Source organism: Artemia sp. Qi Xiang Cuo, chromosome 19 (assembly GCF_049724085.1).
Source record: "Artemia sp. Qi Xiang Cuo chromosome 19, ASM4972408v1, whole genome shotgun sequence".
NCBI classification, from domain to species: Eukaryota; Metazoa; Arthropoda; class Branchiopoda; order Anostraca; family Artemiidae; genus Artemia; species Artemia sp. Qi Xiang Cuo.
In genome coordinates, this window is record NC_142812.1 from 11276502 (window position 1) to 11291480 (window position 14979).

The following is a 14979-nucleotide window of genomic DNA, read 5'->3' on the forward strand; positions in this document are numbered from 1 at the left end:
TTCCTTTAAGTGAATAAGCGAAAATGTCGAATAACAAAACATAAATATAAAGGGGTGCAACATGATTTTGAAATGCCTAGGTGGGGCATAGCCTAAAATCGGTTGGGGACCACTGGTCTAGAGGGAAAGAACAAGCATGCAAAGCAGTAGAGTCAGTCCTTGCTTTCAAGGGAAGGAAAAGGCTCGGGTCCCCGTTCTAGACGCGTGCCTAACCCACATCTAAATCATACGTCAATAAATGTGACATCACCGCACCTTTTACTGTTTGATATTTTTGTGTTCAAATTTTAATGATTCAAGAGAAAATATACTTTTGGTGGATTGAGGATAGAGGAGAATTCGGCAAAATGATTCAAAAATATACATTACACGTAAAATATAAGAAATTATAGAAGCAATCTCGAGATTCGAGATCGCTTCGTCATCTCGAGTAAAATTGTTTAGCTAGAATAGTTCTAATAACAGCCTTATAGACAATCTTACCTTTTAATTGTCATTTAGACCTTAGTTGCACATATATTTTTTTGGGGCACTCAGAACGTAAGTTCGTATAACCGAGCTTTTTCTCAGCAACAGTATTTAAATATCAATATAATCAAATACCTAGTGCTTGAATCCATGCCATAATCAGAATCGCACACCTTGGCAAGCAAAGTTGAAGCTCTGGAAAATCCAGTACTAGCTGAATCTACAGCAGCAAATATATTTTCAAAGATGCTTTCATCTACAAGAAAAAAAATCATCTACAAGCAAATATAAACAGCAATACAATTTATCATAGGTCAAGACCCTATTGCAATTATAGATTAAGAAAAAAAATAAATCAAGCTTACAAGATCCATGCCCTTTTCAGAATCGCATACCTTGGCAAGCAAAGTCAAAGCCCTGGCAAAATAAATGTAAGCTGAATCGGCAGCATAAAATAAATTTTCAAAGATGCTTCATCAAGCCGTACTAGCCTGGTATTTAGCGCGCTAGACTTGAGACCCTTTGTCCGTAAGGACAGGGGTTCGAGTCCAGGAGTCACTGATAATTTGGTTGAATGGAAATCAGTGACGTGACTGTAATCAAAGCCTGACTCAGCCCATTTTTAAATAGGTACCTGGAGCAATCTGGGTAAGGTAAGCAAGAAGGGTGTGTGAAACCACAGGCTAGCCCCCAGCCCCTATTGCACGGCTGAAAGGCCATGAAACAGATATCAGCACCACCGGTAGGGATTGCAAAATCCAATGATAAATCCTTTATCTTTCTTTTATTGCTCTTTTAGTAGAGCGATGTGGCTCGTATTTGTTTTTTTTTTTTTCTCAGCTGAACACTCAGTGTAGAAAGGATGGTAGAAGAGACTTAGGAGAGGGATCATTCAATTCAAATTTGAAAGTTCTGGTGACCTTTTTCAGACTGAAAATGATAGATTTGTGTGGATGGAAAAATTTCACCACAAACTGCATTTTTTTTTGGGGGGGGGGGGGTAGTGGCGGGGTACGTACTTTAAAAAGGGTCAAAATCCCGGCAACTGAAAATTATAAGATAGGAGATCGGATTTGTATGGCCTAAAATCCTAACCAGGAGGTTTAGAGCCCTCCCCCCCACCTTGAAAACAGCTCTAGAGTATGTTGAAAACTCTAAAACCTGACGTGAATGCTGCAGTGGGTTTTGTGTTCAATCATGAATCGTCAGCTGATAATAACATGAATACTGCAGTGATTAAAAATTAAAGGGTTTCCATTTGGGGGCCCTTTAATAAAGAACTATATTGCCTCTATATATCTTTTTTCCGGGATAAATAATAATAAATAGATCAACAACACATTAAAGCCATATCGCTCTTTACTTGGGCAGCGCAATTGCGATTCCTATGATATTTTATTTGTCATTTAACGCTTTTAGTCGTTATTCTTATAGCTATTCCACTAAAAACAAAGCGAGGAAAAGAAATTATAAATGCTATAGAAACAATACTTGAGCGAGAACTCTACAATAGAATTCTAAAGGGATGAAAGGGGGATGAGTTTGTTAACCCATATCTAAAGAAACTTTTGCAAAAATATGTGGAAACAGTGTTGGTTCAAGAATAGAATGGTACTGCTCTCTTGTTGTTATAGTGTTTACTTCACAGAAGGAATCTTGGTGTATAGCTACATTTTATGCTTCGAATTTATTTTCACAAAACCGTTTCTAAATACTCAAACAAAATCAACTTTGAAAGTAAACAAAGCCTGTCAAAAATTTCAAAGACTTTTCAAACACTTCTAAACAAACAATTTCTTAGACTAAACTATCTTTCGATTTATAAAAAAAGCAAAAGCAGAAATATGAAATCTAAAAGGGAGAGATTACTAAGCAGCATAAACAGCAACAAAATATATCATAGACAAAAATTACAGCAATTATAAATAAAGCTAAAGATGCTCTTATCTAATATCACTAACCAATATAAGAAGCAATATAGTAATATTTTATAAGCTGAGGCGATATATTATATAACATATCATATAATACATCATAGTGCTTGATTTATAAGCTTGGAAGAATTATATTATTATTAGAATCAATGGGATTCCAATAGTGAGCATTGCCACTCACTCGGGATCCGCAGAAGGTAAGTGAAACATTATTTGCTTAATTATTGATTTTATTTTTTTCGCGTGTGTAATCCAGTGCTTGGCGTCAATGAAATAATTGAGATTTCTCTGCGATTTCTTTTTCCTTTTGTGTGTAATTTTTTTTTTTTTGTATTTTTTACTTGTGTTCCCCTATGTTACTAGCAAGGCCGTATCCAGGGGGGTGGGGTACGGGTTTGACCGCCCCCCCAAAAAAAAAAATGCTTGTCCAACTTGTAAAACGTCACAAAAATGGATATAAACAAATTTTTGATGCGTTTTTTAATTTTTTTCTTGTAAAACCTCACCAAAAATTCCCCCCCCCCCAAGGTTAATTAAACAAGCATTTCCTTCGGAAATTTAGGTCTAGGAATATACTTTTTTCTTCTCTTTAATCCTTCTCCCCTTAGACCCAAAAATCCCCTGTTATCCTTCAAATGTTCCTAACAGTGTGTACCTAATGCCGATAGTGTTTGTTACATTATGTAACAAAATGTTGCCGATTAAAAAAAATCAGCAAAAAAATTTTCGGCAAGAAATGTCGAAAAATAGACATTTCTTTAGTTTTAATACCCTTTGAAGTAAGATCTAATAATTCAAGTCATCAATAATTTACATCAAATTGAGCTAGAGCCATTAAAATTCCAGTCAAGATGACAAAATAAAAAAAAACATTAGGAAAGCTTAGAAAAAATATTAGGCTTAATATTTTAAGCCTAATATTTTTGTAATAGCTTTTTTTCTTCTTTCTTTCTCGCCTGTATTCCTGGCTAGATAGCCTTGCAGGGTGTGGGGGTGGGGGGGGTACATGATGACGTATTTGCTTTTATTGTTTAAATTTACTGTTGAATAAATCTATCTTTCTATCAAAACCTGTATTTGACACTATCCAGGCCTGTTTTCATGACACATAAGTTTTAGGACTATCAATAGAATTTTCTAAAAAAATGAGTCAAAATGACAAAAATCATCTTTTATACTCTTTTGTTTTAAAAAGAAACTTCATCTTCCCAGTCAAATTTGGTACCACACATATGTTTATTTACCAAATTTTTTCAGAACTTCAGCTCTTCTAGGATGAATCTTTTTCTTAAATCTAAACTTAAATTCGTCCCTAATTGAGACAAGGCCGTATCCAAAGGGAAGGGGAGAGAGGTTTTGATTCCCCCCCCCCCCCGAACAGATTGTCCAACTCGTACAAACGTAACAAAAATGAATATAAACAAATTTATGATGCGTTTTTTAAAGTTTCTTTTGTAAAAAAAAAAAAAATCATTTTTGTACCCCCCGCCACCCCCCCCCCCAAAACAATTATTGTTTCTCTTGGATATGAACTGAGATGAAAGGTCTATGAAAGGTGTCATTTTGTAGAGAATAATGCTCGTGTGTCAAAACTAGTGAATCTTTTACAACCATAATTCAAACATATCCGTTGTACCACCTGAACCATCTAACTGAGGAAGTTATGTGTTCTGAAAGTTTTACACAAATTAATAGCTCGTTACATATTAGTGATTTGTACCACTAATAGTGAAAATAAAGAGGAATAATCCACTAATTGTGAGGAGGAATATTTTAAAGCTGGGTTGTCTGAGGATGGTTAAGGGATTTGATAAAATAATTCTCTAGAGAGGGTGAGGGGGAAGAGCTGTCACTGCACAAACTGTTGATGAATGGGTGTTTTGTGAGAATTAGGGATGTGGCACGGTCTGTTCAAATGAGCACGACCCACTGAGAGGGTATTCTTTGATGATTATACTTCTATTAGTGTTTTTTCTTTTAACTGTTGCTGTATGTTGTTTGTCTTTTTAATTGGTTTGTTTATTGTTTATTGTCATTCTCAGACATTTGTTTATTGTTTATCAGATATTTGTTTATTGTTTATCTTTTAACTGTTGCTGTATGTTGTTTGTCTTTTTAATTGGTTTGTTTATTGTTTATTGTCATTCTCAGACATTTGTTTATTGTTTATCAGATATTTGTTTATTGTTTATCTTTTAACTGTTGCTGTATGTTGTTTGTCTTTTTAATTGGTTTGTTTATTGTTTATTGTCATTCTCAGACATTTGTTTATTGTTTATCAGATATTTGTTTATTGTTTATCTTTTAACTGTTGCTGTATGTTGTTTGTCTTTTTAATTGGTTTGTTTATTGTTTATTGTCATTCTCAGATATTTGTTTATTGTTTATCTTTTAACTGTTGCTGTATGTTGTTTGTCTTTTTAATTGGTTTGTTTATTGTTTATTGTCATTCTCAGACATTTGTTTATTGTTTATCAGATATTTGTTTATTGTTTATCTTTTAAATGTTGCTGTATGTTGTTTGTCTTTTTAATTGGTTTGTTTAATTGTTTAATTGATTCATTCAATTACTTTTGTGATTTGTTTTCTTTTTTTCTTTTCTTCTTTGTGATCATGACTGTGCGGACCTTTTGGTTTCGAATATACATATACATACGTATGAGGATCCCAGATTTAGTCCAGAAACAGGAAGTGTTGATTTATGTTTGTCTGTATTAGTTACTCCAGGTGCTTTTTCATTTGTATTTATAAACAACAAGCGAAAGCTTTCAGTTGTGGTAATAATAAATAGATAAATAATGTGGTATAGAAAATCCTTTAAGAATGATCTAAAATCTTCAGAAGACAACACTAAAATGCATAAAACCCTTGATATTTAGAACTTTAGAACATTTGTACAGAGCTTAATATTTGCCCCCCCCCCCAACTTCAGACAAATACCTCTAAATACTTAATTAAGTTGTTTCTAGATACATAAATACTAAATTAAAAGTTTACTCTATGTATTTCTTAAAAATTTGAACAAAAAAAAAATGAAAAACTAATGCAAGAGGAGACTGATACGTGTACGTATGATGCGTACACGTATGGACTTCGAGAATAGTCATATGAATCCAATAGCAATTAAAAACATTAAAGGATACGGACAGTCTAGTGTTACTCAGTCGAACTGAAAAAACTTAAAATAAGCTTTATTTCATTTCTTAGAATTTTGATTTTAATATCCAGTTTGATTTCAGATAACAAGGGTGTGGCCCGGCAAAGCAGAGGCTTTTGAGATAAATAAATTCAAAAATTCAGGTTTTACTCAAAACAGAGATATGGTGATTATAAATTAAGTGACTCTTGTTTTGGTTATCTTAAACGAGAAGCTGACAATCTATTCACCCCTGAGATACATCCTATGTGACTTTCACACCCTGAAAATGACACGTTCCCCCAACCCTCAGATCCAAAAGATCTAGTGCATTAGACAAAATAGGACGCAGTTTTCTCCCTAGGTAGATGATTAAGCGTCTGAAAGATTCTTCAACTTTTCAGACGCTTTTCCGACTCAAATTATTGAACGAGAGCATTGATTTTTGTTAGTCGTGGATGTTTGTCACTTTAGACTGTAGCGTCTTCTTTTTCCAAACATGAAACACATTTGATACCGCGTGTACTGACTCTGCGAATTTATGTTACAACCTCAGTTTAGTTGGTAGTGGTCAGACAAAAAAAACAGGTTTTTCCATAGATTTCTCGTGATGTGTACATCGGTATCGCGCGTGCGCGAAGGCGGAGTATGAATCTTGTGTGGTTTTAAATATGTTTCTCATTTTGTTAACAGAGAGCATAGCCTTTGTCAATACTGTATATGATATTGGTGAGTGGCTGGCTTTCGGAGTTAGGTTTTTCGGCTTTTAAAATTGTTAAATCTATTAATTTTATCTCTTGTTGATTTTTCCGCGTTGTTTGGTTTTTAGATTCTTTCAATTTGGGATTTTATTTTTCTTTTTGCTTTTGATGTTGTTTGTTTTTGTCTTTTTAATTTTATCCGGTTTGTTTTGTTTCCATTTTCACTCAGAAATTTAAATATGTTTTCTTGAGACTTTCTTCTATACAGTTTTCCTCCCCGAATATTCGTCTTGCTTCGCCTAACGGTTTCGTTGGCCTTATAAAGCTCCATTCTCGATCCCACTTCTCCAATTTTTATTCATTGTAGTTTTAATTACAGGTATAAGTTCATTTATATCCAGAAATTTTCTGTAAGTAAGCAGAATCTTTTGATTTTAAACTAATTTTTAGTGATTGTGAGATAATTAACAGTAGATCAGTTTGCAGCACATAGGCTAATTTTTAACATGTATACAAATATACCTATTGCACCCTTTTGGAAAAAGTGAGTCTTTTATGATCAGCCCAGGGTATATCAAGAGTAAGAAAAAAAGAAATATAGTAAATAAATAGCATAGCAAAAATACACAATAATAGTAATAAAAAAAGAAAAAAAGGAACAAAGAACATAGTTTTTTGGTTAATGGTAGATGTCGTTAGTTGTTAATTTCATTCTTATGCACTGATCCTAAAGTGACAAAATCGATCCCATATTCGCAATCCCAGTATGAACTGCCTGTAGTCATGGTCAAAAGCAGAAAACAAAAAAAATAGAGACAAAAAACAGCACACCAGATAAATCAGAGATAAACAATACCTGAAACTGGTCTATATGACCCATCTATGCTTTCATTTAAATTTCCAACACTGCCAACTCCATACAAGGCTTGGCCATCTCCAAGGAAACAATCTTCTTGTTGGCTAATCATTTTTTCTGAAAAAAAAAATTATTTTTGTTTCTTTCACTCTTCACAGAGATAAAAGGTTTTTTTTCAAATATGAAAAAAAAGCTTTAATAGACAATGTTTAGTACAGATACACAAACCTAAAAATTTTTTGGCATTTGAGGAAAGGTCTTTGAAACACTACCCTTTACCTGGCTCAGTCATGAATAACCATATTTTAACTTCTCAGAATATCATCAACATTTTTCGCTAGGCCTTCTGGGTATAATGCTACTGGCAGACTTGTAGGGACAGCCATGAAGTAGTTAGCCATGATTAGATGGCCAATAACTTCAAGAGGGATTATATTGATCAGACAGCGACTTGTCAAAAATATTCTTTGGGGGGGGGGGGGCTAAAAACTACCAAAAGTCCAGAATCTAAGTATATTACTGTCATAGTCCCCTTTTTGAGCTTATTTATTACTATGCTGCTAAAAAAGATAAGATAATAAGTTCAACTGGCTAAATTGAAAAGCTCTAACCTTGCTAATCCTTGGATAAGATACAAATAACATAAGCACTGTAAATACTTCTTATATTCTGATCTTTCTTGATTTCCTCCCAAAACTGCTTAAAACATTGGCAATACCCACCTTGACATTGGAACCGAAAGGCCTGTGTTCAAGATCATTCAACCTCTACTGTACGATTTTGGAGGTATTTTTAAGCTGCTTTAGCGGGTTAAATGAACATTCTGCAAATGTCGTGATATCAGGAAGAACAAAATCAAGAGTGATTCTTAGCCCATATTTTGGTGACCATATCTTACCTGATTACTTTTTGTGCATTTCCATTCACTGAAATATAGAAAAAAGGTGTTTAAGATGCACTTTTGGAAGGTTTGGACGTCCCTCCCCCACCTAGGCCTACCTGAGAAAAAAACAGCCAAAAATAGATGCTGTATTGCTAGTGGGTGGGGTAGGGGTGCTTGAAGGCTTAGAAAGTGCATTTTAAAACAGATATTTTCCAGATTTCAGCAAGAGGTCTTTCAGAAGAATAAAAAGAGAAGGGGAATATTGTATGAATCACAGGCAGCGCAATAGCGCTTTTGTTCAACGTAATTAAAAGGTCCAAAAATTATATCTTTGAGAATGACACTCTCCACAGCCCTTAGGGCAAGGGTTGTAAGTTATGCCCTAGGGGCATATAAGGTTTTTATACAAAGCATTGTCATAGAAACTTCAAAAAGGGCTCACTCGATTGGAAATTGAAAGGGCTAGTGCTCTTTTTAGTAGTCAAATGTGATTGGAGGGCAACTAACCCCCTCTCACACCCACTATTTCCCCAAACACATCCAATCAAAATTTTGAGATAGCCATTTTGTTCAACGTAGTTGAAGGTTCTGGATATTAGGTCTTTGAGGATGACACCCCCCCCCCCACCCCGCAGAGCAAGGTTCGTAAGTTATGCCCTGGGGTCATATAAGGTTTTTATAGAAAGTATTGTAGTTGAAACTTCAAACAGGGCTCATTCGATAGGAAATTGAAAGGGCTAGTGCCCTTTTTAATAGTCGAAAGTGATCAGAGGGCAACTGACCCCTCCCCCTTCTCACGCCCACCATTCCCCCAAAAACACATCCAATTAAATGCTTGAGATAACCATTTTGTTCAGCGTAGTTGCAAGGTCGGGAAATTATGTCTGAGGATGACAAACCCCCCACAGCCCCCAGGGCAAAAGTTGTAAGTTATGCCCTGGGGACATATAAGGTTTTTTATTGAAAGTGTTGTCTTAGAAACTTCAAAAAGGGCTCATTTAATTGGGAATTGACAGGGCTAGTGCCCTTATTAAGAGTAAAAAGCGATCAGAGGGCGAATGTCCCACCACGCCTATCATTTTTCCAAACACATCCTATCAACATTTTGATATAGCCATTTTGTTGAACGTACTTGAAGGGTCCGGAAAATACGTCTTTGAGTATGACAATCCCCCCACAACCCTCAAGGATAAGGTTGTAAGTTATGCCTTGGGGGCATATAATGTTTTTATAGAAAGCGTTGTTGTAAAAACTTCAAATACTCATTCGGTTGGAAATTGAGAGGGATATTGCCCTGTTTAATAGTCAAAAGTAATCGGAGGGAGAATCAACCCCCCCCCCCCGCCCATCATTTCCCCAACATTTCCGATCAACATTTTGATATGGCCATTTTGTTCAACGTAGATGAAAGGTCTGGAAACCATGTCTGAGGATGACAACTCCCCTTCCCCCCATAGCCCTCAGTACAAGGGTAGTAAGTTATATAAGTTATAGTATATAAGGTTTTTGTAGAAAGTTTCGTCGTAGAAGCTTCAAAAAGGGCTCATTCAAATTGTAACTGAGAGGACTAGTTCCTTTTTTATTAGTCGAATGTGATCAGAGGGCAAATGCTCCCGCCCCCCCCCCCCACACACACACACACCCATCATTTCCTCAAACACTTCCAATCAAAATTTTGAGACAGCCATTTTGTTCAGCGTATTTGAAAGGTCTGGAAATTCTGTCTTTGAGGATAACAAATCCCCCCAGCCCTCAGGACAAGGATTGTAAGTTATGCCATGGAGGTGTATAAGGTTTTATAGAAAGCGTGGTCATATAAACTTTGGAGGGGGCTCATTGGATTGGTAATCAGACGCTCTAGTGCTCTTTTTAAGAATCAAATTCATCGGTGGGCGGCTACCCCCCCCCCCCCCCCACACACACACACGTCCTATTGTCCCGAAATGCATCTAATAGAAATTTTGAGGTGGCGATTCTATTCAAAATAGTCAAAATATCATATAACAAGGATTTTGGGGCTCAAACAAACGCCCGAGATTATGGGCAAGGGTTGTAAGTTATGCCCAGGGTTTTTATGGAAGGGATGATTTTTTAACTTTAGAAGTGGCTCATTTGGTTGAAAATTGAAAGTTCTAGTTCCTGTTTAAGCGACAAAAGTGATGGACGGCATTTAGCCCCCTCCCTTCTCCTACGACCCCTCCTTTCACAAAACGAATTTGATTGAAATTATGAGATAGCGATTTTTTTCAAAACAGTTCAAGGAACATATAATTTTGTCTCTAGGTATGAGACAACCCCCCAGCGCCCTGGGGATAAGGTTGTAAGTAATTTTATGATGGCATATAAGGTTTTTATTGAATGGACAGTCGTATAAACATCAGATGGGGCTTATTTGATTTGAAATTGGAAGTTATAGTGCCCTATTCAAAAGTCAAAGTGATTTAATATCAAACAGCCCCCCCCCCTCCTCCACGCTCAGCATTTACCTTAACACCTCCAATCGAAACTTGGAGATAACAATTATGTTCATTGTAGTTGAAGGTTTTGGAAATTATGTCTGTGAGAAATCCCCCCTCCTACAACTCTGAGGGAACGTTGTTAGTAATGCCCTTGGGGCATATAAGGTTCTTATAAAAAGGGTGGCCGTACATGCTTTGAAGGGGACTCATTGGTTTGGTAATCGTAAGTTCTAGTGCCCTTTTTAGGAGTCAAGTGATCAAAGCGCTGCTACCGCCCCCCGCCCCCCCATACACACACACACACACACGCAAACACGTCGTGTTTTCCTGAGATGTATCCAATAGATATTTTGAGATATTTATTCAAAATAGTCTAAATATTATATAACAAGGCCTTTGAGGTTGATACAAACCACCAGAGCCTGAGGGCAAGGATTGTAAGTAATACCTATGGGATATTTGAGGTTCTTATGGGAGGGATGGTTGTATAAGCTTTAGAGGTGGCTCATTTGGTTGAAATTGGAAGTTCCGGGTCTCTTGTAAGAGTGAACAGTGATGAAGGTCAAGTACCCCCCCCCCCCCCACCTAACTACCCCTCTTTTCACCAAATGCGTTTGATTGAAATTATGCAATGGCAATTTTGTTCAAAATAGTCGAAAGAACATATAACAATGCTTCCAGGGTTGGCACAACCCCCAGAGGCCAGGGGCAAGGGCTTTAAGTTATGCCCTGGGGGCATATAAGGTTTTTTATGGAATGGGTGGTCGAATTAAATTCAGACGGGTCTCGTATTAAATTCAGATGGGCCTTTAAAAAATTTGTATTTTACTGAAAAAAAATCCAAATGAATGTGCATTGTCAGCTTAATATACACATGCTGATATTTATTCCTTAAAGTCTTAATTAATTTTTGATTTCTTAAAGTAAAAAAGTGAAAAGATTTAAAAGAAATTGTTCAGTAAAGTAAAAATTATATTCTAGCTTTTAGAAAGCATAGGGGTTTTGAACCCTACTCATATTAATTCTGCTCGTTTTGAGTTTGACTCTGTTATTTATTTTAATATCTGTTCATTTTGGATTTCATTTATTTATTGATACTGATTTGTGGAAGTTGAATGTTTGGTAGATTATTTGATTCTATATTTGTTCATTTTTGGCTTAATGGGGTTCTTTATTTTTTTTTTGAAAAACTTATTTTGTGGAATTTTTTTTTTAATTAATAACAAGGAAAAATCAGGAGTACAATTTTCTAGGTACAGTAAATTATGCAAAGAAAGGCATCTTCAAGCTCTTATCTCAACTGATTGTTTATTTCCAGCGCTTAGAAGACTGTAAAGAAAATACATATATTACTATTCTATGACTCTAGGTTTTAAAAAGATAATTCTAATAATACTTAATGGGATTTCAAGGCATAATAACTACCACCACTACTAACAATTCACTACAGCACTATGCTGCTAGAGGCCAGTACATTGAGCTGCCTATGCTCCTCCTCCATCCCAATGTATTCAAAGCCTTCCTCTTGACATCTTTCCAAGAAGTTTCAATCTTGCTTAAATTCTTCCTTACCTGGCGTGCAAAGTGGGGTAGCATGGTAGACAGGCTACTTGGCAGTTTTCATGGCCTATTGAAGTTTGTTGGCAGATCTTCTCAAGAAAATACCAGTGCCTCCACTATCCCTAAATTTTTTGGAAGCTTTTGGAATTCTGTCATTGCATACCTGTTCCTTTTATTATCTTCCCTCTCCCCATTTAAGATTGACCTACTTTTTGTGGGCTGACAATAAGGAAACAAATGCTAGCCTACCTACTACTCTTTTTATTTTATAGTATTTCCTTTAGTAGAGTAGTCACACAATTTCTTTAAAATTCTGGAAGGGGGGGGGGTAGTGTTATAGGATTACTGTAAAATAAAAATTCATTAAAGTTAGTAAAATTGGTAAAATAAGGTAAAATTGGTAAAATAAGGCACTCCCTAGGAAATACAGGGTAAAATTGGTGTTTTACAGTTGCCCTGTAGCTACAAGACATGTTAAGAATCTATTTTTAAGCATCACATGCAGCTTTTAATGAAATTTTTTAATGATTCTGATTTTCCTGGGCTTAAAAGAGATAACACCTTCTCATCTAGAGTTTCATCAATTTAATTAATCGTCTAGTTCATCCCTTTGGTAATCTTGTGCCTTGGGTAATACCTCAGCAATTGAACCGTGGCTGATTTTGGACATCCATTTTGTAAAAAAAAAAGAATTAATAAAGAAAAAAAAATCAAATTTATCCTTATTTGTAGTAAAATCTTATTAGTAATTTTTTTCTACATTTAAACCTAAGAAATGTTACCCTAACAGCCTTGCATATTTAAATAGCTATATTCAGCCACATTCCTCATATCACATACAATACATGTTATTTTTATTTATTTATAAAAGTACCAAATACAATTAAAAGAGAGGTTTGTAATACTTTGATTAACTAAGCACTGGATCCTAAGAGCAGAACATTAAGTCACTTTCATAGTCATTAAGATTGACTTCAACAGGGTTTGCTTACAAATCTAACTCCTCTCCTTCAGACTTAGATTCTGATTCAGGTTACTGTGCCAGTTCCAAAGCCCCCCCCCCCCAAAAAAAAACAAAACAAAACGAAAGTCCTGATTATGACCCTGAGGATTATATTTCAATTTCTAACTCCATCATCCCATCATCTCTACCTTAGTACTAATTCTTTACTTATCTGAAGATTATTTCAAAACAACTGCTGAAACACAAGGGGTCATTAAACTAGAATAAGAATTTCTTTTAGATGTTGTTGTCAGTAGCAACTTATTTGCTAGCATTTCGTTGAAAAGCAGGACAAATTTTTAGAAAAGAGCACTGGGATTTTGATTTCCAATTGACTGATCCCCCTCCAAGGCTTATTTGACCACCCCTTCCACACGAAGTGCCTCTGGGAAAAAATTAATGAACAAATATTAATATATCAAATGCTTATACGTCTTTACTATAGGTAATGCAATATGATTGCCCCTGACTTAAACATAGGAGTAGAAATTACAATTTTTCGTCTAATGCAAATCCTGGAATTATCCAAGGGAAAAAGGGGGGAAATTATTCATGGGGGGGCGGTGGTAAACACCAGCACCCAGGAAAAAGACGGTAAGAACGCAAGATTTCACTGAGATGTGAAACTGAAAATAAAACTAGGATATAGATTCTGCTTTGGCCCCCCACATTGTTGAAAATCCAGATCATGTAGTTCTTTCTGACAAGGCAGCTTTAATACTTGAAGCAAATGGCTCCCCACATATTTTTAGGAAGGCAATTGAAATTAAAAAAAAAAATCCATAAAAAGAGACCTTGCTTTAAATAGATATATTGGAGATATTCCTATACACCCAATTTACAATAATTTAAAATTAAAGGATTCAAATAACATTTATATTCAGCTTAAATTAAGGTCATCTGACCACGCTTTTAAAGAAAATTAGGTCAGTAGACAAGTTAAGTCAATCACTAAGCAGAAAAATCTTGCCCAATCTGGGGTAATTCAGTCAACTAGTCAGCCATCAATAGAGTTCTATATGCACATTAGAATTAGCTAATTAATTGGCTATTAAGATTCCACTAATATATATATAAACTTGAGTTTAAATTAGCCAACTAGTCAGTTATCAATAGAGCTCTATGTACTAATGCAGGGGTCTCCAAACTACGGCCCGAGGGCCAAATCCGGCCCGCGGACAGATTTTGTCCAACCCGCGGAGAGCTAGCGTACTTGAAAACTCCTTTTAGAGAACGTATATTTCATAGCAAATTAAATTTAGTTTACTGAAGTATTCTAATTTTATGTTGAATAATTATTAATATGACATCTACATTGATATGGTCATGGGCTAACTACTCATAACATTGTTGTAGTCTTATTGTTATTGTTTTTGTAATTAGTTGGATAAAGAAACACAAATTTTTAATGAGTAAAGACATGTATAATGTGCCGAAAATTTAACTTCAGTATATAATGCCTAACAAGTTATTGAAATGAACCCTACTAACATTTTATACATTTTAAATAAAAACACAAGCATAATGACATATGGAATACTAATGAGATTTATGTAATTGAGATTTTCCACTGACAATAGTTTGTAGTTGTGGACTAATTTTACTTGTCCCAATTATTAAAACAGATTTAAGATGCTCATCAGCTAATTTAGATCTGTAAACATTTTTTGTGTACCGTACTTCATTTTGGAGAAGGTCTTCTCACACAAATAAGTAGTACCAAAAACAGAAAACAGCCCACGAGCAAATTTATGCAAATTATCAAATTGTGTCAGTGGAAGACTCTAATAAAATTCCAACAAAGATGAGTTTTGATATTTGTTCTTAATTATATCACTGCACTGTAGATCAATCATTTCCATTTGAAGTTCTGGGGCTAGGGTTTCAATGTCAGTATCAAAAGGATTCTGAAAGATCTTAATTTGATTTGCAATGGCATCAAAGTCCAAGAAACGAGTATCAAAATTTATTTTAAAAGC

General features: G+C 35.3%; 1 protein-coding gene across 1 annotated transcript in view; it reads right to left on the bottom strand.

The window, feature by feature from the left end:
- Positions 1–14979, bottom strand: part of LOC148940492 (uncharacterized) — a 200655-nt gene that overhangs the window by 178575 nt on the left and 7101 nt on the right. The window contains exons 2-3 of the mRNA XM_089104870.1: positions 7096–7212; positions 604–724 (exon numbers count right to left, since the gene is read on the bottom strand). Of these exons, the coding sequence (XP_088960996.1) occupies positions 604–724; positions 7096–7207 (233 nt within the window). The 5' untranslated portion in view covers positions 7208–7212. The remainder of the gene's footprint in view (positions 1–603; positions 725–7095; positions 7213–14979) is intronic.